The 25259-nt window shown below is 34.7% G+C and overlaps 1 protein-coding gene across 7 annotated transcripts in view; it reads right to left on the reverse strand.

The window, feature by feature from the left end:
* MGMT (O-6-methylguanine-DNA methyltransferase) overlaps window positions 1–25259 on the reverse strand; it is a 219981-nt gene that overhangs the window by 51435 nt on the left and 143287 nt on the right. For all 7 annotated transcript variants that reach the window (XM_087932525.1, XM_087932528.1, XM_087932527.1 and 4 more), the window contains one exon: window positions 15742–15899. In XM_087932525.1, coding sequence (XP_087788651.1) covers window positions 15742–15899 — 158 coding nt within the window. The remainder of the gene's footprint in view (window positions 1–15741; window positions 15900–25259) is intronic.

Here is a 25259-nt window from a genome sequence, read left to right on the forward strand (position 1 = left end):
TGAATGCCAGCATTTCGATAATCCCACATTTTAGAATTTATAATTCAGCAGCAGAGTTGGAAGGAAGAGTTTGGAGGATCAGGAAAAGTTGCAGACTAGTACAGTCCAAAAACATTACTTTCTTAGTAAAGATATTGCGGTTTTAAAAAAACCAGATTGCCTGTCTAACTTTATTTCTTTTATATTAAAATCAATATGTACATACTGTAGATGTTTAAAGCTGGACCACAAACTACTGAAGAAATGACCCATAGAAACCTTGAACATCTAATAAGTGAATGCACCTCACACTTGGGAACTTCACTTGGGAGCTTCACCTAAACTCTCTTCTTCCGGAGATAGTTTTCTTTTCCTTCCGACTGAATGAATTGTAAAAATAAAAACAAACAGAAACACAATCAGGAGACGGTTTCAAGGCAACGGTAATAGAATGTAGGCCAATATGCAAATGAGCTGCCTTCTATTATTTAACCAAAATAACTGGATATGCTAAATAGCATTCTTTTAAATGGCTTTGATGCTGGAACTGTTGGTAAGCTTTGGAAAAAAGGGGAACCTTGGCTATATGATCATTATAGAAGTCCCAAATAGGCTAATTTTGAAAAGCTGTGGATGTTTTTTTCTACTTGTGAAATACTTTATAAAGTACAGCATTATTACTTAATACTGAGCTCCTAAAGTTTAGTAGAACTACTTTGCCAATCAGTACAATTCTTTGGTTCTTTAAAAGGTAAGCAAAAATACAATACAGGAAGAAAAAAAGCAGCATTAGGTAATGTCAGCGATAGTTGCAAAAAGCTTGTAAATTTCCACTACATTTGTTGGAAGAGAAAGTGGGTGGGTATTTCTCTGGGTTCCTGTGAGAAAAAGAGCCATTCTTTTTGGTCTTTAATAGGAATAGTTGCAGTGTCATTGGAAAAAAAGAAAACAAAAAGAAAACAGCAATGGAAGGAATTCCCTTATAATTTCTTCCCTTGGGATTTAGTTGAAATGTAGTAAGACAGAACATTCATACATTCTGTCCACAACTGGATTGCCAATGAGTTTTAAATGAAACTATGTAACACTTTAACCAGGAATAATATTTCAAAATATTCTGATTTTGAAATATTTCTGAAACGAGGGTTTTTCAATTGTTTGAGAAATCATAGGAAAACTGCAGGTTTTACTGTACCTCTCAAATTATTTCTGCGACCTCAGGACAAAATGGTATCTTTATCTGACTTAACTTTTCTTCAATAAATAATCATAGATCTTTCATGGACTATAAATTGTACCCTATTAAAAATTAAACCCTCATTAGAATGTATGTGAGTACTATGTCTAAAGTGTTTATTGAAGCATATGTAATATTAATGATTTAAAGAGATGTTTATCTTCCTTAGTTATTTGAAAGTAATGATAGGTTCAGTTTCATTTATTGTTCACCCATGTAAAGACAATTGTGGACTTGAAACGAAGTGGCCATGCATATAAAAGGCTACAACCATTCCTGTAAAGGTTTAAACTGCTGTATTACATCAAAAGGTGTTAATGGTTTCAATATTTATCTGCTGGAGGGAAACACTCTGAAAGACAGTTCTTACATTTTTTTTTTTGCTAATGGTTGTTTCACCATTAAAATGAAAACCTTAATGTATCTTATAATCAGGGGATAATTTGCAAATCATTAAGAGAAATGTAAAATTCCATTAAAATACAAATCAAGATTCCCTCACTGGACTAATAATCTTTTTGATATTATTTTGCATCTCACTATTTCTGTTCCCAATATTCAGGCACCACAAATGATCAGTTCTTGAACATCCTATTTACCACAGCCTACTTCTTTAACGAGAGACTGAGAAGAATAATCTGCTATTCAGAGCAGGTACTAATGAAGAATTCCATATATTCTAAAATTTAATTAAAACCCCAAAGATTTCAAATTAGATGCAATTTGAAATGCCTGGGGCAGAAATACATGCACTTGCGTGGCAAGGGTATCACGCTGAAAGTTGATACCGTAATTGGTCTTGATATATTTTTGTGTTGCCAGGCTGAAGTGCAGAACTCATAACCATATAAAAATTCTCTGTAGATTACCTGCTCATTGAAAATGCCATCACTCAGGTAGTTCTCTACTAAATTACCATGCTACTAAAATGCACAAAGTGATTCGAAGAGAAGAGTGGCACAGCTGGCCGACGCTGCCAATGAGTTATGCATGCGCCAACGCTGCCTTTTTTCTTAGTAAAATATGCTCCGTTGAATATTAAAATATAATTGGCATTCAACTTAAGTAGCTTAAACCATTTCGTTATCTTCTTTTAAACCGATCTGGCTTCTCCACAGTTATTTTTAAGGATGCGATTCACAAACTAATGACACCAACATATTCAACTAACTATTTTACATTTGTCATAAAGAGAAACAGTCTCTACAGCCTTCTAGGGATGTTCTTTAACAACAGGCTTCTCTTGAACATCAAAGACCCAATTCATGGGGAAAAAAAGTCAGTATGACATTTATGTTAGTTCTTGCATATTTTATCCAGAAAAAAGGATGAGATGAAAATTTTCAGGGAAAAGTATGCTTTTGTAGCTTAGAGTCTTTATTTTTTTAATAAAATATACTGGCCATTACTCATATTTGGCAAATGATCTAGATGAGTGTTGGAAAAGGGCATGCTGGGGTGCAGAGTAACTTAGGATCAAGAATTTATCTTAATTCATTTTTTAAAGTATCTGCAAAAAATGGATGAAAGCAATACATTACATTATATATGTATGATTGTGGGGATCAGTAATGTTGTTTGTGTTGATTTTAAATTGGAAGAAAACAGAAAGATCAAAATGAAAATATGATTTTTTAAAAGCAAAATACATAGAAATGTCAATGCAATGAAGTCGCATCCAACAGGCCAAATTCCACTGTGATTTATGTCACAGTGATTTCATTATACAAATCAACAATTACTAATCCATGGCTAATTTCATGCAACCCAGCTCCTTTGAGCTGCTAAATCTGGTCTTCTTCAACGGTAAGTGAGGTCCTTTGGAAAGTCAGAACCCTGAAACTTCAGCCAGCTTATAACTTGATTGGAAGCCCAAGGATATATAAGGTAAAAGGAAGGTGCTACATTAGCAAAGAACCTTCAGCCTTGCTGGTGTTAGAGTCGCATGATAACAGCTTCTCTGTGGCTCTGATCTTAGAAAGGATAGACAAAAGGTTTCAGGGTAACATTAAATAATGTAGACCAACTTGCAAATGAGCTGCCTTACCCCATTCTTTTTCTGTAAGTTACTATTTTTCCCTAATAACTTGATATGCTAAATAACATACCTTAAACACCCTTGATGCAGGAACTGTTGGTAATCAATGATCGAATTCTTAGAAACAGAAGCTCATTTATGACCTTTAGCTCATCGTTATGATCTATAGCTATATATAGAAAAAGGTGGGAGCACAAGTAAAGTTGAGAGTAGATATCAAGAAAAAGGAGCTCGTTCTCTTCCTCTTGTGGCTTTCTTTCATATCTTCTTTCCATGGCTGAGCTTTTGACCAAACAAATCAACCAAGCAACAATATTCTTGTAACCAAACATCCTGCAGAGGAGTTTGGGTAGCCATTCCTATCCTCAACCCTGTAGGGATGAGCCTTATTTAAATTGGTATCCTTATGCAAATGATACGGTTTTCATCCTTTGCATGATAACATCATCCCACTGGTGCCACAGCTTGACATGATTATGGACTCTCCAATTTAATGGACTATTGGAAATTCATGTTCAATTTTTTATATTAAATCTGAAATCTATCTTTATATTGTAGAGCAATACCCCCCTTTAGAAACAGACAGTTTAGACATTGATATTAAAACAATCAAGTTGTAAAAAAAGAGTATATATGTGTGTGTGTGTATTGTGTATGTATATACATACACACACACACATTCACACACACACAGAGAGAGAGAGAGAGAGAGAGAGAAAGAGAAAGAAAGAGAGAGATTCTTCACCATTTAGCTTCTCTGAGCAAATTATTGCGGAGTAGCAATTGCATAGAAATGACAAACCAGGAATACAAAATCAAGCCCAAAATTCACAAAGCCAAGAGATACTATGCTGAAGGCCCTCTTCACTTCACAGCTTATGTAAGTCTCCCATGCCCACTGATGGAGACAGATAGTGACAGCCAGAAAAGAAAATTATAAGGAAAATGTTTTTTCAGAACACAGAAAAAATGAGCAACTTTTACGTAAGTTCCTAAATGCAAAACATCAGTTTAGCCTACAGCAATCACTACTCAGAAAGCGATTTCAGAAGCACATTCTGCAGTGTAGTGGTAGGGCTCTTTGGACTTAATGGGCACGTTTGACATTTTCAGAGATAGCTATAGGTATAAACAATGGCTACTATTGCCTATTCAGTAAATGGCTCCTACACTAGACATGGGCAGTCACAAAATCTTACTTATTATAAGGCAAACTAGGAAGCCTGAATGACTAGAAAACTAAAGATTCTATGATTAGATAGTACAGCCTGTCTTTTTAACTATCAAGAAGTAATTGCCACTAATTTATCCCATAGGATCAAAAACAAACAAACAAAAACAATACTTAAATCTTTTACTGATTTTTGCTTGCCAGCTACCAAGATATATATGTCATGGGAAATAGCTGTAGAGGCAGATATCTGTTCTCTAGGGAGTATACCTAAGGTGTATATAATGATCTAGCAAACTTTAATTCACATCATATCTCACATACAATTAGTGACCATAGAAAATCATTTGTAAACAAAGCAGTAACAAATTTCTGGATGAGGCAAGTCATCACAAAAAGGATAAACGTAGGAGAAACAGTGCCATTCCCTTTTCCAAGTCTTGAAAATCTGCATCAACAATTGATTTGGATATAATCCTCAACTCTTAACCTTGGGCATGAGAAAGATGGATTAAGTACAATCCCAGAGGCAGGATATATCATATTAAAAAACCCTTTATATTATATGACTAATAAACTAAATATGACAAGAGAGAGAAAAAAAAAAGTAAGTAAGAAATAAAAGGAAATTATCTTTGGTAGTAAGATAAAATTAATTTCATCCTTAAACTTATCATTAAACCTACGCTATATAGAAAACATGCTGTTTCATTTTCTCACCTGTTGTTTATGATGGTGTACAATTTTTATAAGGGGATAACAGGATAGCAAATTATTTAGATTGCCTTGTTCTTTAATTTTAGATATTAAATTTGTTTATTATTTATTTATATATGAAATTTAAAGTGACTTTTCTTAAAATTTGAATTTTTCAAAATAGAAGAAAAATGGATATGAGCCAGAATCCTCAAATTGGCAGACTCAGTCGGGGCAAATAGCTCTTTTATTCCCTTGTGCGCCAATTCATGTTTTACACGAGGTTGCCTATTTATATTAATTTGATCACTCTAATGATCAAAAGCTTCATCAAAATATTTTTCAAATAATACTATATCTGTGTCATGTATATTGGATACTCTTGTAAGCATATGCCACTAAACAACCTTAGAAATTTGATTATAGGCAGTCCTTGACTTATAACTATTGGTTTAAGAATCTTTTGAGCTATGACAGTGTTGAAAAAAAAACAAAGACAGCACACGCTCACCCCATCTATATCCCATGTACTATTCACATCCTAGTTTCAAAAACAAAACAAAACACAATCCACTCAACCCCTCCACCCATCATAGCCCACCCTCCCGTTCCCCAAGGCTCACATCATGTGCTACAATTGTCATAAATACATGCTTTTTGCTTAATGGTCAGATGGTGCATCACGTGGAGACAGTGATGGTTGTAAGTGCAAGGTCCAGCCATATGCAATTTTTCTATCTGGAAAGAACTTTAGACTGAGGAGGGGAAAAGTCTTACCTGGGAAGGATTTCTGTCAATTCGTAGACTCTGGTCCTGGTGTGTATTCATACAAACTAGGGGAGAATTGGGGTGCTTTGGAAGCAGAGGGTGGCCAGGTGATTACCACATATAAGAACAACCATGTAGATAGTGTGAATGTTGCGAGTAGAAGCCTAGAATCTAAACTCATATACCTTGGCCCAGGAAGGAGGCTAATTGCAAGGGGAAAAATATGTCAGGGTGTTGACTCTACTAGCCAACTGATCTGGTATGGCTGAACAGATCAGGAAATCACCTTCACAAGAAGGCTGCTGGAATTACTTCTATTCAGGTTGGCTCTAAGTAATAGAGTCCTGCATGTATGCTTGTGCCACATAAGCCCAAGCCTTCATCAGAAGTTGTGGGTGCTCCATCACTGGAAACTTTTAAAAAGATATTGGACAACTATTTGTCTGACACGGTACAATGTTTCCTGCTTGAGCATAGAAGATCTTTCAACTTTGTTATTCTGTTACTCTGTTCTGTTACATTTGCAACCTTTGCACCAAAAAGCAAAGTCAATGGGCAAACCCAGATTTACTTAATAAATGCGACAGTAAACATAATAGAATTGGACGTAACTCGCTTAATGGATGCATCGCTTAGCGATGGAAGTGGGTTGAAAACTACTTGTAAATAGCTTTTCTCCAAACCATGCAGCAGATTTTAGAATAAGTTGAACCCTCTTAATTTTAATGGAGTTTATCACTGATACACCTTAGCTACAATTTAACAAAATGAATTTATTTCAATAATTTGTATAAACACGAGAGTATTCAGTGATAGACTTGGAATGCAGTGGAACTGCTCTTTTTTTTTTTTTTTTAAAGGATACATTTTGCAATTTTGTACAAAAGAAGCCCAAATTGGTTTAATAAATAAATATTTGGGATTGCATATGGCATATTCTGTATGGCAGAAGAGATACTGATTGGAATAGCAGAAGCTGACTAGCTTAAATGACTATAAATAAACTTATTCATTTTATAAATGAAACACTCTGCTTAAAATAATAAGATATTTATAAAACTACAGTTTATTTGTTTACGTTCTGATAAAGTTAGGGAGTAACCAACACAAAGACGTACAGTACTAGTATCACATCTGAAAAAAGGTGAATATAGTCTAGAGTCAGTAATTCCAAATACAGACTGCATTTCAACCTTCTCTCCAAATTTGCCTTTTAATTTTAGAAATGCCTAGCGTACTATAGATTTTTGTTCTTCCATTTTCAGCAGGATAAAATGGTGAAATGAACAGGTTATAAAAAAGGAAAAACTTTTACTTTCCAATAGCATTGATTAGAATTATTTGATTTAATTATTTTGTTTTATTCAGTTTGGTGCTGCTCAACTCCAACCAGCTTTGTGTCCTCTTGACTGAGAACACTAAACCTACTATGGTCCAGAAACCAATCTTTCAAGATATATTTGTATTTCATTTTTTTCATGCTCAATGTCAAAAAACAGAAGGCACTGCAATTAAATCATGGGTCAGCTTTTGCTTCTGTTTGCTTCTGTTTCCTCCTGTTTCTTTCAATTTCAAGGGTCTCTTTCTCTCTTCATGTTACAAATCACTGAGATGAACAGTAGTTATCAACTTCCTGCTATGTAAACTGTTCATGCTTGCCATGCAGTGACCTCTATGTATTGATTCAAGACATCTGACAGTCTAGACCATGTCTTTAAATTCATGGGTGTCTTCTATTTCTTTCTGCTCTTTTGATCAGTTCTCTCTCTCCCCCTCCCTCACTTTTATCACAGGTAGCTTTGGAAAGCAATAAACCTAGATTTCTACTGCCCCTGAAAAGTAGTTCAGCGGACTCTAAGCTCTAAAGAATCACAGTTTTCCCTATCAGCTATTTCTTTCCCACTTAATTTGAGTGCAAGAGTTGATAGCAAGTCAAAATGGCATCTGAAGGTTTAAAGCCTTCTAGCTTCATTCAGTACTAGTATCTCATGAAGTTCAACATTCTTAAGCTACAGTTTAAATAAAAAGAAAATATATGATCTGTAACAACTCTAATAATCTAAATCAGATGTGTCAAACTCGCGGCCTGTGGGCTGGATGCGTCATGTACTGGCCACGCCCACCTCCGGTTTAATGAAGGGGGGAAAAGTTGTGATATGTCACGTTATAACAGCGTGTTGTTGCGAGTTCGACACCCCTGATCTAAATAGTTTACTTAGTTTGTGTTCAAATATCAGTAGTGTATCTACTGTTGTTCTGTTAATAATGATATTTTCCATTGAATTGTAATATTATGTTTAGGAAACACCCCCCCCCCCCAAACTATAGCTCTACTACTCTTAGAACATTTACATGTCACATTTTTTCAGCAGTAAGAATAAAGCAAAAATCTAGGGAACATTTGATCTCTGCCCTTCTATTTTTATGGGCAAATGTTCTTCTAAACAGAATGAAACAACACAAAACAAAAACAAAACCACAGGGGAAATATTGTTCTATATTTTGCAGCAAACTAGCCAGTTCTGTAGACTTCTCCATCATAGTCACTGTAAGATGGAAGATACTACTAAGATCAAGATTGTATTAAGTCCCCCCCAATATTAAAGGATAGATTTAAAAAAATATTTTAAACAGATTCCAGCACAGTCTCTTTAGTTGGGACAATGCAATTTTATTTTCTTCCCTGATCTCACAGTCTCCTTGTTTCCATGTCACTACTTTGCTGTATATCAAGTGATTTTAGCTGGAAATGCATTCTGACTATTTTCCAGGGTTCACTGGCAAAAAAAATCCTAGGGGAAGTATTCATCTTATTATTCATATGCCAGGATTTCATTAAAGACTATTCTCAAATAAATGGCTCAACAGATAACTGCAGAGCTAAAAAGGGATTGGGTTGAAGAAAAATCCTACCACTAGCTTACTGATAGCCAAATTTCAACAGAAATGATGCCGCAGGTAAAGAGACAGCTTGTCCTTTTTTACTCTGTTCAATCACATTGAGCTCAGCTGTCATTTTGAATTGTCTTTAGCCATCTTAACTAACTCTTCTATTTAACTTGGATATGATCCCTATACCATACTATATTGTATTTCCAAAATGTGGTGAGAATCATGACAAGACAAATTTAGACTAAGCACTTAGAAGAACATTATCCGTCAATAAGCTACAACTATTGGAACAGCCACATGTGATTTATTAATTATTATTTTTGGGCTGGGACGGGGAAGGAATGGGAATTATTATTTTACTTGTTTCCTGTGAACGTCTTCTGTAGAAAAGTGCTTACTTGTCTACAATAGAATAGAATAGAATATTCTTTATTGGGCAAGTGTGATTGGACACAGAAGATATTTATCTCTGGTGTATAAGCTCTCAGTCTTTGCATCATAAGATACAAACAACGAAGTGATAAATCATAAGATACCAATAGAAGAAGGAAAAATCAGAAGGATAACATTAATACAGCCATACTACATGGGTAAATTCACTTTATGCACTGCAGCTGTATCTCCTTTCCCAGGATATGATCCTAAGTGGTTTATAATACTGTATCTGTTGCTTCTGGGTGTGATGGTGATTTTCTCAAAGTGGAAAAATGCTGAACAAGGCAATAAAAATAAAAAGAATTCAAGGATCTTCATGAATTCACACACAAACATAACAATCTTGCTGCATGAAAAAGCACCACTGGCTACTCCTGAGTCATACAGGGGCATGGAACTGTGTTGCAGCTCTGCAGATGACTCATGAGACTGCTGAGGTTCCTTCTTTAATGATATCTGAACAGGCAAAGTTCTTCTCCATTGTTCCACTGAGGATGAATGTGAAAGAAAGCAATTGGCCAAAAATAAAAAATATATAAAAAATGCTCGTGACATTCACATCTCTGAAACCCCTCAATTCAGAGGGTAGGTTATATCTCCACACAAGTCTTAAATTCAAAGTTTGGCTCTGAATTTTGGAGGAAGGCTTTTAAAAAAAAGTCAACAGAGAATATCAGTCTCAAACCCAGTGTGCTCTCTGGTTCTGCATATGCATACTTTGTCAGCAGCATGAGAAGAATTATTTACATTTGAATTTCATACTAAATAATTGCTACTGGAATAGACATAAAGATAAGAAAGAAATGCAATGACAAAGATCTGTTAATAGTCTTGTCAATGTGGACGACATGTCTGGTGGATAACATAACCTCAGGAACTTAAATTAAAGCACAGCTAGGAAGCCTTTTCTCTAAATTAGAGGTCTGGGCACCTTTTGCACTGTGACCTGCTGAACAACTCAGCAAAGAAAAACGTAGATTTACAAAAGGTCTAATTCTGAGGTGACCGCTCTCTACTGGAGTAACCAACTTGCTTGAGGGCTGCTATTAGTCACAGGAAGAAAAAAAAAAGGTCTTTTTGGTGCCCAATTTTCTTTTCATTTCTTTAACAAACTAGCTTGTTTGAACAAGAACTAGTCTCATTTTACTAAGGAAGATGGCGTCTGGTACAATCCTGGTTGACAATCCTGACACTGGAATCAGTCCCTCATTGTTGAATTCAGCTTACTCACTCATCTTTTTCTCAATTAAAATTTGCATTTTCTTCTCTAATAAAATATCTTCTGTTTTGCAAAAGAATCCTTTCTTTCATTATGTATTCTTTTCATCCAATGTCAGTCAAGGTCTTTTTATTCAGGGAAAAAAATGCCTACTTCACCTATTATTTATTTTTAGAATTAAGAATGAGATAGTTCTGATATTTCTTTCTTTTTTTGTTATTATGCAAAATATATTTCAATGTATGAAAATACCTACATTTATGTTAGGTATGAGAGCAACCAATAATTGCTGCTCCAGTGAGCAGGGCTGTGCTTAGTGCTGCTGTTTTTCTATTTTACCAGTAATGATTATTCAAAGAACTATGGACAACACCTCTCTTGTTGGTCTAAGACAACATAATGAATCACTGTTCCTATTCTTACTATCTTTGTAAAGAGATCATTTAGAAGTGCAGAGTAATGAAAATTAATGAAAACTTTATTGAGCAAATTATATGACCTTAGATATTTGGAGATTGTCTTTCATGCTTGTTAAGGGGTCAAGAAGTAAATCACTGTCTGAAAACAGACTGAGAGTCACAACTCAGCCTCAACTCTCCAAATACAAAAGAAAAGTCCCAAGGGACAGTTGGTTGCAGTTAACATCCATACTTAAGGAGTTCAGATACGTACAACATGTGGTTTCAAGACTGGCTATGACACAAACTGCTTCCTTAGAGGATCTCAAGTGGCCTTTGGTATCCAAAGTTTCTTTATTCCCACTCAGATTCACCTAAAACTTAACAGATATTTTAATGAGTCAGACTTCACAGTCAAGTTGCCTTCTGCAAGCAGTTATTCTTTTGTCTTAGTTTCTCCAAATTATGTCCTGTCCTCCAGAATGCTAGGGAGCCTTGTTTTCAGTTGTAGGCCAGAATCCTTCACATTAGGATTATGAATTACAGAACCATAATCTATTATTTCTTAATTAACACTGGTACTTGGTTCCTTGGCTTCAAATTGCCATCAGTTTGCTCATCTTCTAAAAAAGTCAGTATGTCCAGCAATTTTTTGAATTTAGAATAGAATCCACATGTTGCAAACTACTTCCTTCAACGGATTGATAAGGCCTATTTTATAATTCCTGGCCTGTGCCTGTCAAGATTTGAGACCATAAGAAAATCTTTAGACTGAATGTTTAAGGGATCTTTTTTCTAACATTCCATAATGCAGCCAAGATTTAAAGTAATGGGTATAAATAGAATCAAATTGATGTCTGTTAATGATTTTGTTTGGATATACTAGGGCAACTAATGACACAAGTTAATTTTTACTCCAAGACAATTTTCAGATTTCATGCGAAAAATTATATTGTGTTCTAAGTTATTGTAACCTGACAACCCAATGACCATCCCAATGGGATTTTACAGAATCCAATGTTTCCTTAATTGATGAAGCATAGTGAATCAGAGCTATATGTCCTCTTTGTCCTTGTGAGGGTTAAAGAAATGTTGGCCTTGACATGATAGTTCTATAACAGTTAAAAAACATTTACTGTTTGATATGCTGTAGTTCAGTCATAGTGTTCTTAAATTCATTAATATCTTCCAAGAAGAAAATCTTTGTGATCTTGCACTGAATATTGTGTGTGATTCTCTGTATCATGAGAATGCTAGACAGATCACATTGATTGGTCATGAAATACTTCACAGTAATTATCTCTTCACTGATCAGAACCCAAAACTGAACAGATTCTGCAAAGACTATATTGTAATTTTGCAATGACTGATATTTGTCTTTATATTTTTGGATGTTTTGATGCCAGATCTGTAACTGCTACGCTGTGGATGTGAGATAATATGGAACTGTATAACATTTTTAAAATGCCATACTTTGCAACTATTTACGATTACCAACAAAAATAATGATTAGCACTCTTATTTAACAGTCCTTTCCCCAGCTATAAAATATGTATGCCAGCTTTCAGTTTAAATTTTAACATCAGAGAGAAATGGATAGAAAAAATACCTCTTGGAACTCCACTTGACCTCTGAAAGGCCACTAAGTGTTGCAATTTGTCCTTTCCTTGAAATTAATGTCTTTCAAATAAAAATACATTTAATGCAAGAGGTTTACCCGAACGCTGAAATATCAGGTAGAAAAAAGTAAGGAGTCAGTGATTCAAACATTCTGCATTATATCTCTAGATGGTTTTTTTAGTGAAAGTAACCATTTAATCTCAGGCAGATGTAACTTCATTTATTTTTACCCTATTATAGAATGTATAATCTTTAGGTAATTGGGAAATGGATATCTTTGGGGGGGGGGGGGAAGTGTCAAAGTTCAAGATTACAAAATAATCAGGGTCATGCATGAAGATAGCTTCAGGATTTTCTGTTTTGGGTGGAATAGGATGAAAAGGGAGGGAAAGGACAAACAAATATAGGTTATTCCAGGACATGCTACAGATTGTGCATATTAACTTCTTAAGTTGATCACATTATGTTATTTTAGTAAGCACAATCAGAAAGGTACTGAGATGTGCAAAAGGGGTCAGCCAGAACCTTACATTGTCTATTCCTATTCTGAAATGGTTAGGAGTTTCAATAGGGTTGTGCTCCTTCATATCTCTCTTGGAACATATCATCCATCATTGTGATCAAATGTCAAATCAATGTATAAAGCCAGACTAAATAGATAGAATTAATAGGATCTCCAGAAGCAGCATTGAAATCTCCTGGACAAACTGTCCAAGGTTTCAAACAGTTCTGTGGGAAAATGGTTCCCAAAGAAAAAGGCTGGTCAAGCATTCTGAATTCAAACATGAGTTACAGATCCTATCCCACTCTAAGGATTACTAATCATAATGGATATATATATATATATATATATATATATATATATAGAAAGGGGGGGGGGGTGTCATTCAAGAAGAATCTGATAATAAACAATCAGATGATGTAACATTTCAATAGGAAAATAAATTTACATCTATCTGGAATTAGAAGCTACATAATAAATACTTTGCCCTGCAGAGGGATTTATATTTATAGCAATAGCACTTAGACTTATATACCACGTTATAGCGCTTTACCACCCTCTCTAAGCAGTTTACAGAGTCATCATATTGCCCCCAACAACCTAGGTCCTCATTCTAATCATCTCAGAAGAATGGAATTCTGAGTCGACTGTCAGTGGAATTTTGAGCCTGGTGGATTCGATCTGCCAAATTGCAGGCAGCTGGCTGTCAGGAGAAGTAGTTTGTAGTACTGCACTCTAACCACTGTGCCACCGGGGCTCTCAGATTTATTCCTTGGTCAAGGCCATGTGCATAGAACATGTCCACGTTCTCCCATCTTCCTATAGCATTTTTCAGGGGGTTGTGCTAAGAAAGTGAATAGCCCCAAATCATCCAGTGACAGAAAATGGACTTCAGTGTGGATTTCTTTGGTGCCACTTCAACATTTTAATCACCGTACTACACTTGCTTTTTTAAGTTTCATCACTCTATCTCCATGCAAAAATAACTAAAATGTCTGCCTAGCCATGGAATAACCTATTTTTCTCTCCTGTAAATTTTCTACTATTTGCTAAAATGTCACTACAATACATAAGATCCCTTTCCATAATCCCTAGCTCTACGTTGTTTTTTATTCTTAAATATTTATATATGAAAAGCTCAGTGAGGATCAAATGTCAAGGAGATTGTAATTTGAGGTATTTCTTGCCTGGTTTTTAACAACTGCATATAGCAACAATTTAGTAAATAAAGGTAAAGCAATCCCATTAATTTTAGTCAATTTGCTCCATCGTATATATGGTTATGACTGCAACTATAAAGGGGTTTTATCAAGAAAATAGCAACAACAAATTGACAATAGATTCATCAATTTTGCTTCATTTATATTTTGATATAGCTGTAGCCAAGGAAAGCTTTGTCAATTTTACAGAAAAATACCAAAGTCAAAATAGACGGGGATGCAGTTCTTCATATATCAACATTTATTATTCAAAGCAGCTGAAGAATAAATCCACATCTGAATATAAGTGCAAATTAAATATGTATTTTGGAGTAATAGAATGCAAAAAAAGGATCTAAATGCAACGATAGTTGCTAACACATACACAAAACAAAAACCAGTACAGTATATTAACATCGCTCATTTTGAAGAATAAAAATCACTTCCCATAATGAGATGAAAAAAACTGCAACAAAAACAAATCACATAGCCATTCTCACATTAGTTATTGAAATCATCACTGCAAAACTAGAAAGTTTAAGAGCTGCATGAAGGGACAGCCAACCAGCAGAAAAGCAATGTAAGAAATGAAGAACTCTGGCTATCTCTAGTGAAAATTCCCACAGTATTTCTGATAAATATGTCAGTGATCTACATTCTAATAATTCAGCCAACAATAATAATTATATAATTCAGTATATGAATTTTTTTATGTGTGCAAAGGTGCAAGACAAATGAAATGGTGTTCTCAAACGTTATTCCAGACTTCGAAATGAGGAAACAAAACACAGTTGTGCAAAATTTAAGCTAAAATTCAATTGAACCTATTTTTAGTTTAAGCCATTCATATCAATAAATATTAATCTGGTTAAAATATTTTTTTCTTAAACCCCCCTGCCCCGCCCCTGTAATTTCAAGAAGCTTAAGGAACTTGCTGCTAGTCACTGGAGGTACTGTCCCTGATACCATCTGTCAGAAAAAGCAAAATCCCTACTTCTCTTGTGTTTAACAATAGAAATAAATAGCATATTTTAGAAATATGGAACTTTAAACTCTATTTTATTGCATGCAGTTTCTTCCAGATGATAAATAAACTATTGTCAGTAAAGTCCCAAAGATGCTTTTTTTTTTTCAAGAGGCAACTGAACTTTCTTGTTTTTCTTTGAAGACGTTTCACTTCTCATCCAAGAAGCTTCTTTAGCTCTATTGTCATTAAATGAAGATCTGATGACTGTGTCATGTAACTGAATCCCACTGAAGCATTATTTTAGCACAGTATTTCTCAAACTCAACCATTTTACGTTGTGTGGCCTGGGGAACACTGGGAGTTGAAAGCAGCATGTTTTTAAAGCTGCTGTGATTGAGAAACACTCTTGTGTTTTAGAAGTTTGAGCAAGCAGGGTTAGCAGACCTGTACGGACTTCCACTGTATTTGATTTTGATATCAATAAAATAAAATCAAAACTTTTTGCAGATTTTAATCACTAATGTGTTACTCAAAAGCCAAGTACAAACCTTATAAAAAAAAACAACAGAAGTGTACATCATATAAAAAGTTCCAAATATTATACTACAAGACATACAGACCTTGTTCTAGGAGATGATGGTGAAAAGGAGGCACTGGAAGTTCCATCATTAACTGGGGCTCAGTGAAATAAGCTTGAAGCCAAGCTATACATTGTTTCAGTGGTTCCTTCATTTCCCCTGAGGCTTCACATACTTCACAAGATATTGAGGCCTCCACTCTGTTGAAAGAGTCACAGAGTAGCATTCATTTTAAAACAGCAGAGTTTCACTATAACCAAGTTGCTTAAACAAAGCACAACAAAGAAAGTCCATTATGTAAAAGAAACTTCAGACAGGCCAAAAATCCAAATGCAAATGACAAGGGGTGGGGGGTGGGGGGTTGCAGAGAAAATAAATATAAAAAAGAAAAGAAAAGAAAGAAAAGAAATTTGGAATAAAGCACTTCAGTTTCCAATCTCTGGTAAATAGGTCACACATGTCTCCTTTCCATATAACTATTATTTAAGCCTGGGGAGATGAAATATCTCCTTATAATATTTTCAAAGTCAGCAAATGTCTAGGCATATCGTTTAGAAAAAAAGGAACACATTTTCTATATTTAGGCAGGAGTAAATACCTAAAGAGCAACAGATATAGTGGTGGTATTCTACCTGTTTGGCCCAGTTCTGCTGAGCAGGTAGCGCTGATGAGCAGCAAAGACCGAACCGGTTCTCTCCAACACTCTGCTGGGCCCACCCGCCCGCTTCGGCTCCCATATTAACTTTTATTCCTGTTTTTGAAGCGCAGCTGCTTTGCGCGGCACAGCAGATTACCATGCGGCAGCTGCTGAAGCAACAGGGATAGTGCAGGATTGCAGGAGGTGAGTCGGAAAGCCTCTGCGCCTGCACAAAGTGTGCATTTGGTGCGCATGCCCACCAAGCCACGCTAATCGAACCGGTGGCAAAATGTTTTGAAATACACCACTGAACAGATAGGTAGATATGGTTTCCTAAGTAGCAGCCACCAAAATATATGATGCATGCCAGATTAGAAAAAGATAACTACAGTTATTATATAAAATATTGGGGAAAGCAAATTTTGCTCGAATGAAGCTTGAACTAAGGAACACCACAAAGCAAAAAACAGACAAAGGGACAGGGAAATAATTCTGTGCATTGCCAATGACTAGAAATATAATGAAGTTATCTTTTTTTCTGAAAATTCTACTTCTCTTTTTGGTTTATGCTCTCTGTAGAATACAAATGGAAATATATTTATTTATGCAAGGAATATGTCAATTGTTGAGGAAAATGTCAAGCAAGATGAATTGATGTAAATCTCACAGAAAAAATGGATTTAAATCCTGGCTTCAAATCTTGTTCTCCACTTTGAAATTTGTAGATTTGCAACAGAAAAAAAATATATAGAGAGGGTGCTTAAACAATTATAAAGGGGGATTTTTAAGAAAACAAATCAGTTGAAAGTGCTATTCATTCACCCAGTTATCTTAACTTCGTAAGCATCTTCTCCAATTGATTTTAAAGATCTTTCTCCTGGTAAAAGTGGGCTCTGAAAACAAAATTGTGTGCAAACTTTTCAATTTTATTGTATGGTGTACAGATTTTTGCTTGATTATTTCAACATCTTTCTTTATAAATCCCAGATACTGTATTATCTAAGTGTTCTTCTTATTGGGAATTTGAATCCATAGAATTGCTTGTGTTTAATGTCCCACTTCTCTGCAAAATACTAATATCTCTTATTTTCAGCCCACCAGCAGTTAATTAAAATTCAGCCTACAATCTTTTCCATTTCTCTACTTGAAAAGGGCATCAGCAGAATTTCTATACTGTAGTTGTAATATTAGCCTTAAAACGAATATTATAAATTTAAACTTAATATCTCAACTCCCTATTTTTCCTCATGCATGTTTTTATAATAGGTCTCTACCCCAATGATTTTTTGGATTTGGCTACTTATTGGTTTTTTTTTTACTGTTTTTTGTTTACAAAAGTTATACATTATTTTCAAATTAAGAGGAATATTGTGATATAGTAAACTGTTTAAAACATTTTGATTAAATGAAAAATAGTTTGTTACATCTAATTTTCATTTTGTACCCAATGTCCAACCTTAGTCTGGACTTAAAATGCTGGAGCCTCAAATCATTATCAAACAGCAGTAGGCTACTCAAAAATTCTTGGGACTTTCCCCAGTCGGCAGAGAATTCAAATAATGACTTCTTGTCTTGTACTGAAATCTAAAAACCTGCTGATTTTCTTTTTACCCAGAGAGCATACAAGACCTTAACCAAGTAGGAAAAGGTAATTTTCACATGTCAATCATAGAAACTGTTGCTACAGCAAAGTATGCAAAGAGACAATTTTGAGCAGACATGTTTTTAGCACAACATTGGCAAGGAAGATGCTCCATTTTGGATTTTAGAAAATTGTGCAATCACACTATTATCCTTTGTTAAAACAGCTAGATGATCCTCTCTTCTTTTAGAAGGGAGCAAAGATACTTGAAGGCTGTGTGAAAGTGATATTGATTTTGTAATCCACATTCATAAATGTGTGTGTGTTTTACTTGTTCATATAAACATTTCCTTCATGTGTTTAAAATGTTATTAGATAAAATCATGTTATTATTTATATTGTGTGCTTTTTATTGGTTGCAAATGCATTATCTTTATTTCTTTAATAATGAACATATACCTCACATTTCTGTTTATTGCAAAATTTATGTTTTCTGCAATAAAAAATACAAACCACATTAAAAAAATTGAAACCAAAATTAAAATAAAAACCACTACATAATCATTAACTAATTAACAATTAAAAGATTGGGAAAAGACTTGCATTTTCATCCAGTTCTTAAACCCAGGGACAATGAAAGCCAAACATATCTCATTAGGAAGTACGCAATATGACAGTTGTTATCACTTGGGAAGGCAAATTCTTAGAATCTTCAACCACTTCAACGCTTATAATCAATTTCATGAAAACTAATCTACAAAGGACTTTGAAATCTTCTTAGGAATAGCCAGCTATTTTGATTTTCTGAAGGCAGAATCCTTTCCAGAATATCAAAGTTGATGAGACCAAATCAGTAGACTAATGGGGAAAAATAGGACTGATACTACATATTATAGTAACAATACTACATATTATAGTAACAAATCCAGGACTAGAACAACTAGTAACCAACAACACTAGACTTAACAACTGCCTCAATCTCATCTTCTGCAATAATTTTAATTCAATTTACGGAATACAAATTAAAGAACCCTTTTCCAACAGTGACCAGAACATGATTTGTCTCAACATACGTCCACACAAAAATAATCACAATGATGGAATCCCCAATTATAATTTCAAAAAGGCAACTATGATCTTATAAACAACGATCTCTCATCCCTTGATTGGCAATTTCTATTCACTGGATGCAATACTTTAGAAGACCATTACAACATATTTTTACTTGAAGTCAAAACAGTCATCAAACTATATGTACCATTAACAACTCCCAAATCCAGAAAAAACAAATTACCCATAACAATAAGGAAGCTTCAATCCAAAAAGAAATCGCTTTGGCAGAAAAACAAATTTGGTCATGTTGCCAACTTCAAAAGCCGATACAAAAATTTATGCCACCAGATAAAGACTGAATGCACCGATTATCACATTAAACAAGAAGAAAACCTTCTATGCACCAATTCCACCTGCGCTTTCTACAATTTTGTAAACAACAAACTAAAAGACTCAAGGTCCATCCCACCCCTGAAAAGACCTAATGGTAAAGACTGCAACGACGACACTATTAAAGCCAACCTCTTTAACACATTCTTTGGCTCAGTATTTGTAAACAGCAATGGATCATGCCCAGTATTTCCTAGTTGAACCACAGACAACTACATGATCTAATACATATCGATTTTAGAGAAGACAATGTTGAAAAAGCACCACGCAATCTACAACCATCTCTATCTACTGGGCCGGACGGAATATGTGCCTACTTCTTTAAAACACTATCCACTGCCATAGCTGAACCTCTAAGCGTAATCTCTGAAAAATCTTTCAGGACCAGCTCCTTGCCAAAACTATGGTCACAAGCCACGGTCATCCCCATCTTCAAAAAGGGAGACCCCAGCCTAGTTGAAAATTACAGACCAAACTCTTTATGCTGCATCACCTGTAAAGTCATGGAATCAATTATTAACCAATCCATCATCCTCCACTTAGAAACAAACAGCCTACTCTCTAATAAACAATTTGGTTTCAGGAAAAAACTAATCTGCAACTCTTAACACTGCAAAAATATATGGACTACAAAACTCGATCAAAGCAAAGCAATAGACGCAATCTACATAGACTTCTGTAAAGCCTTTGATTCGGTGGTACACAACAAACTACTCCTAAAACTAAAATCTTACGGTATCTCTGGACAACTGCATAACTGGATAGAAGCATTCCTGTCAAACAGACAACAAATGGTAAAAATTGGGAGCGTCCTATCAAATTCTGTACCTGTCAACAGTGGTGTCCCCCAAGGCAGTGTTCTAGGACTAACTTTCTTCATACTCTACATAAATGACCTCTGTGATCATATCAAGAACAACTGTGTTCTCTTCACTGATGAGGTAAAGCTATTCAATACCACAGACAATACTGCTATCCTTCAAAAAGACCTTGACTATGTATCAGAATGATCAAACAAATGGCAACTTCAAATCTCAACAAATAAATACTCTGTCCTACATATTGGCAAAAAAATCAGAAAATAAAATACAAGCTGAATAGTCAAGACCTTGTTGATGATCCAAGCTCTGTCAAGGATCTTAGAGTACTCATCTCTAATGATCTAAGTACTAGAGCCCACTGTAACTACATAGCCAGAAAGGCGTTAAGAGTTGTTAACCTAATCTTACGTAGCTTTTTCTCTGGTAATATTACACTACTAACTAGAGCATACAAAACATTTGCTAGACTAATACTTGAATACAGCTCATCAGTCTGGAACTCACATTATGTATCTGATATTAACACAGTTGAGAAAGTCCAGAAATATTTCACAAGAAGAGTTCTCCACTTCTCTACTCATTGCAGAATACCTTATGCCACCAGACTTGAAATTCTAGAACTAGAAAACCTAGAAATACGCTGCCTTCGGTCCGATTTAAGCATAGTATAGAAAATCATACATTGCAATGTCCTACCTGTCAATGAATACTTCAGCTTCAACCATAACAACACAAGATCAAACAATAGATACAAACTCAAGGTTAATCGCAACAAACTTGATTTCAGGAAATACTACTTCAGCAACAGAGTGGTCAGTGTCTGGAATACTCTACCTGACTCTGTGGTTTCTTCCCCAAAAACTTTAACCTTAGACTGTCTACTATTGACCTCACCCCTTTCCTAAGAGGTTTGTAGGGGGCGTGCATAAGCGCACCAACGTGCCTACCATCCCTGTCCTATTGTTTCTTTTATTTTTTATTTTTCTTATATGTATCCATGTATTCATAACTATGTTTTTACTTATACCTATTATCTTGTAAGCAATTGACAAAAATAAATAAATAAATAAATATAAATAAATATAGTGGAACATTGAGAACTCATGTTCAGAAGTGGAAGGCACATGGGGATTAAAGGCACACATTTAGAACAACAGCCCAGATTGTGCTGTAGGCAAGTTGTACTTCTAAGAGATCTGATGGGCATCATCTTGTGGACTGTTGTTCTATTTGGACATGGTTACTGGAGAAGTCTGTTCACTGTAGCTCCAGAACACTGGGAAGGTGCTTAGAGAATGAGATCTTATTAGATGGAAGGCTTACAAAGCTCTAACTAGATCTTAAGAAAAGCAAATTCCTCAGAACCTCAGCTCCAAGGAAGTGTTTCGTTTTTCTTGGCACTTAGCTCTATATAAGCAAATAAATATATCTGACGTATTACTTAACCAGAGATTAATACACTGTGCTTTTACAATTTTAACATTTCATAATCTACTTGGTGTCAGCAGCCTAAACCAGGAAGTAAATATTACACATTCTCGTTACCTTTAAATGTGCACAAATTAAATTTCTCAGATTAATTTGAATAATCTTGATTATTGGACTTTTTATCACTTTCCAATCATATCTTCAGAGCAATTTACAAAAAGAAGACAATAAATTAAAATAAGTATTCAAATACTTAAAAATGACATGAAAATACACACACACACACACACACACACACAGAGAGAGAGAGAGAGAGAGAGAGAGAGAGAGTTTCTAAGGCTGTGGAAGAAAGGGAAAAAACACATAACATTCTATGTAGATGATTATTAACATTCTATGTAGATTTTTTAAAGTAGTTATTTCAACACCTTAATGTCATTTAAATAGTATTCTTTGATAGATGAAGGAAAAACTACCACCAAAATTGCAGATGAATTGTCTATTCCCTGATGATTCCAAAACAATTACAGGATGCAGAGCAATCTAGTTAAATTTTATTCAAAAGCTTACTACACTTGTGTTTTCTCTTATTTTTCTATCAATGAAACCCAGGAGGCTTAAGCACAATTCATTATGTATGAGACCCAACTTACAGTGCTTGACTGTTGATTAATAGGAAAGTTTGCAGTATATACATTTGCAACATTAGATGCATACAATATGCGAACTTATTCTTCCACTGAAGCTAATTATTTACAAAAATGACTACTTGAGACTACAATTTATTAAATGCATGCATCCAGTCTCAATTTGGCCCCAAAAGACAATCTGGAATAAAGATCTTTTACTTGATGTGACAACTTCTGGGAAGAATGTTATTAATATTCTAAATGTAGCAAATAAAGCATTCAGATAGCCTATGTCTATGTTGTGTTTGCTCTTCACAGTGAAATTACTGAATAAGAACAATTTTTCAGAAGTTTAATAAGAGACACATGGGGATTGGCCTAATTTTAAATTAATTTTGTAAAAAAAAAAGACATACATAGAATAAAGATTTTTAAAAATAAAAAATGTAATACATATTTTTAAGAGTTCAGAAACCGAAACATATTTGAAATATAATTTTTACTGATGTTTAATTTTTTTTTTTTACTGTAATATTAATTTAAAGATATTCTGAAGGCTCTTTAAAGTATTCACCATCTTAATGTGTAATTATTTTCAATAAGCAGCCAAGCTAGTTAAATAGTAAAGTCCAGATCATGATTTATGTATCTATTGTCAGAATAGTTTTTGATCATAAATGATATTACTGAGAATGACTGAGTTTTGAATGTGAAGCACAGAAATTCATTTAAATGAAATAACAAAAAATTACTATCAATCATACAGATAAACAGTACACAAAGGTTGGTATCTATTAGACCATCTTTCTGACTGCAAATTTTGAAATATTTATTACATCTAATATTACAGATATGAATCATAATGGGAATTCAGGATTCCAAATGTATTCACATTTTAATGATTTTAAGTTGCACCATTGAGTTGTGCCAAAACGGATGTAATAAAAGGCTTTTAAAATGTAGGAGAAATGTTTATCTGAAATATTATTTAAGTTAATGTTAAAAACAAATTACAGAACTATAAAGAAGTCAACATTGTCATGGAATGAATGAGACATACTTCTTCGTGAAACTTTTCATTTAGTGTTTAGCATCCAGAATATAATTGTCTCCATATCCTTTGTGGTTGAAATATGTCAGTATACATTTTTTACATGTAGTAAGTGATTTTCTAAAGTAGAATCTGATCACCACCACAGAATGGGCTAAATAATGAACTCTTGCCATTAGATTTAAGACGAGTTTTCCTCTACAGGTAGTTCTTACTTACCCCTGTTCATTTAACAAGAGTTTGAAATTATGATTGGCTTCAGAAAAAGTGACCTAAAGGTGATCAGTCTTTTAAGTTATGATCATTATGCTGTTCCCACATAAATGTGATCATAATTTTGGCACTTGGCAACTGGCTTGCATTTATGATGACTGTGTCTGCAGTCATTCAATTGTGATTTGCGACCTTTCCAGATAACTTCTGACAAGCAAAGCCAATTGGGAAGCCAGATTTTTTTCACAACTACGTGATTGACTCAATAACCATGTGATTTTCTTAACAACTGATTTGTTTAATGATTGATTTGCCTAATGATCGTAGCAAAAATAGTCATAAAATCAGGTCCAATCATGTGATGACTCGGTTTATGACTGCACTGCCTTACAACAGAAATTCTGGTACCAATTGTGGCCTGAAGCTGAGGAAACACCCAGAAGTCATTGTGTGAACTGCTCAGGTTTTGTCTCTGTACTCTACAAAGATGCTAAATCTTGCCATCAAAATGAACTATCGGCCTGAAAGGCAAAGGCCATTCGTTTGAAGACAGCAAAGGCCACATTTTGGACAGAGAGTACTACTGGTTTGAGAGAAGGGTCAAAGAGGTCATCTATGTCAAAATTGAATAGCCCTCTCTCAACAGAGGGGGACAGATAGGACATTGTCTATCTCCCGTCTATAACACAGTCCTTTCATCAATTCCAAGAAGGCTCCACACCCATTTGCACTAACTGAGGTGACCCCCTGATGACACAGGCAAACCTCCAGGTGGCCTTAATGACTCACTAAAAGAATGTAAATGACCAGCTGTCTTCCATTCCCTACCACCCAGTCAGAGCTGAAGAAGCTTCTTGGATTAGAAGCAAAACGTCTTAAAACAACAACAGAAAGTCCAGTGGCCTCTTGAAAAAAAGCACCTTTGGGACAACCATGACCTGGAGGACAGAGAATCTCCACAGACATATCAGCCTAAAAGATACTGCCCATACTGAAATGTTTGTCTGACTATAGACCTTGCTTGATCAGTGTCAGATTCAAATAGAATTAAATCAATACATAGAGAAAAAACTTAAAGAATGGTTATTTAAAACTTTTTTTTCATGGTGAACCAAATGATTTTGTTAGATATCCAAATGAGTTAACAATTTTGTTTGTACATAATTTAAACTAAAGATAAGTTTGCCCTCAGTCATGCTTGAAGAACTCAACCTAGATTCAAAACTAAGCACTTCCCTGCCAAATGTTTTGCAAAAGCAGAATATGATGCAAAAAAGTATTGAAAGAAAACTAAGCATTAAGGAGTTTTAGTGGAATTTCATAAAATGCTGGGATATTAAATTTGCTGTACATATTTAATAGCAGCAGGAACAAATTTGTTACTTTTAATAAAAAAAGAAATTAAGATTTGCCTTAGATTAGTGATTGGCTTTAGACACAACACACTTACTTTGACTTTTCCATTTTATAGACTTATAAAAATAAAGGCCTCAGTACTTTAAGGAGAAAGCTTTTCAGTTGAAACCAATTACTCTGTGACTGGAAAAGATCAAAACTTTAGATTTCTCTTAATTTATGGTAATGAATTATTTTTTGCAATTAGTTGGCAAAACTGTTCAGAACCTGCTATAATCAAGCCTGATTGGAACAAAAGTACATTGTTGGCACAAAATAAATGCAGATATTCTATTTACATTTTTTGGTGAATACACATTGTTTGTTAAATTAGAGACTGAATTGTAAGGGTGGAAGTGCA

The sequence above is a fragment of the Pseudonaja textilis genome, chromosome 4, assembly GCF_049901715.1.
Source record: "Pseudonaja textilis isolate UNSWEBS1 chromosome 4, rPseTex1.2, whole genome shotgun sequence".
NCBI classification, from domain to species: Eukaryota; Metazoa; Chordata; class Lepidosauria; order Squamata; family Elapidae; genus Pseudonaja; species Pseudonaja textilis.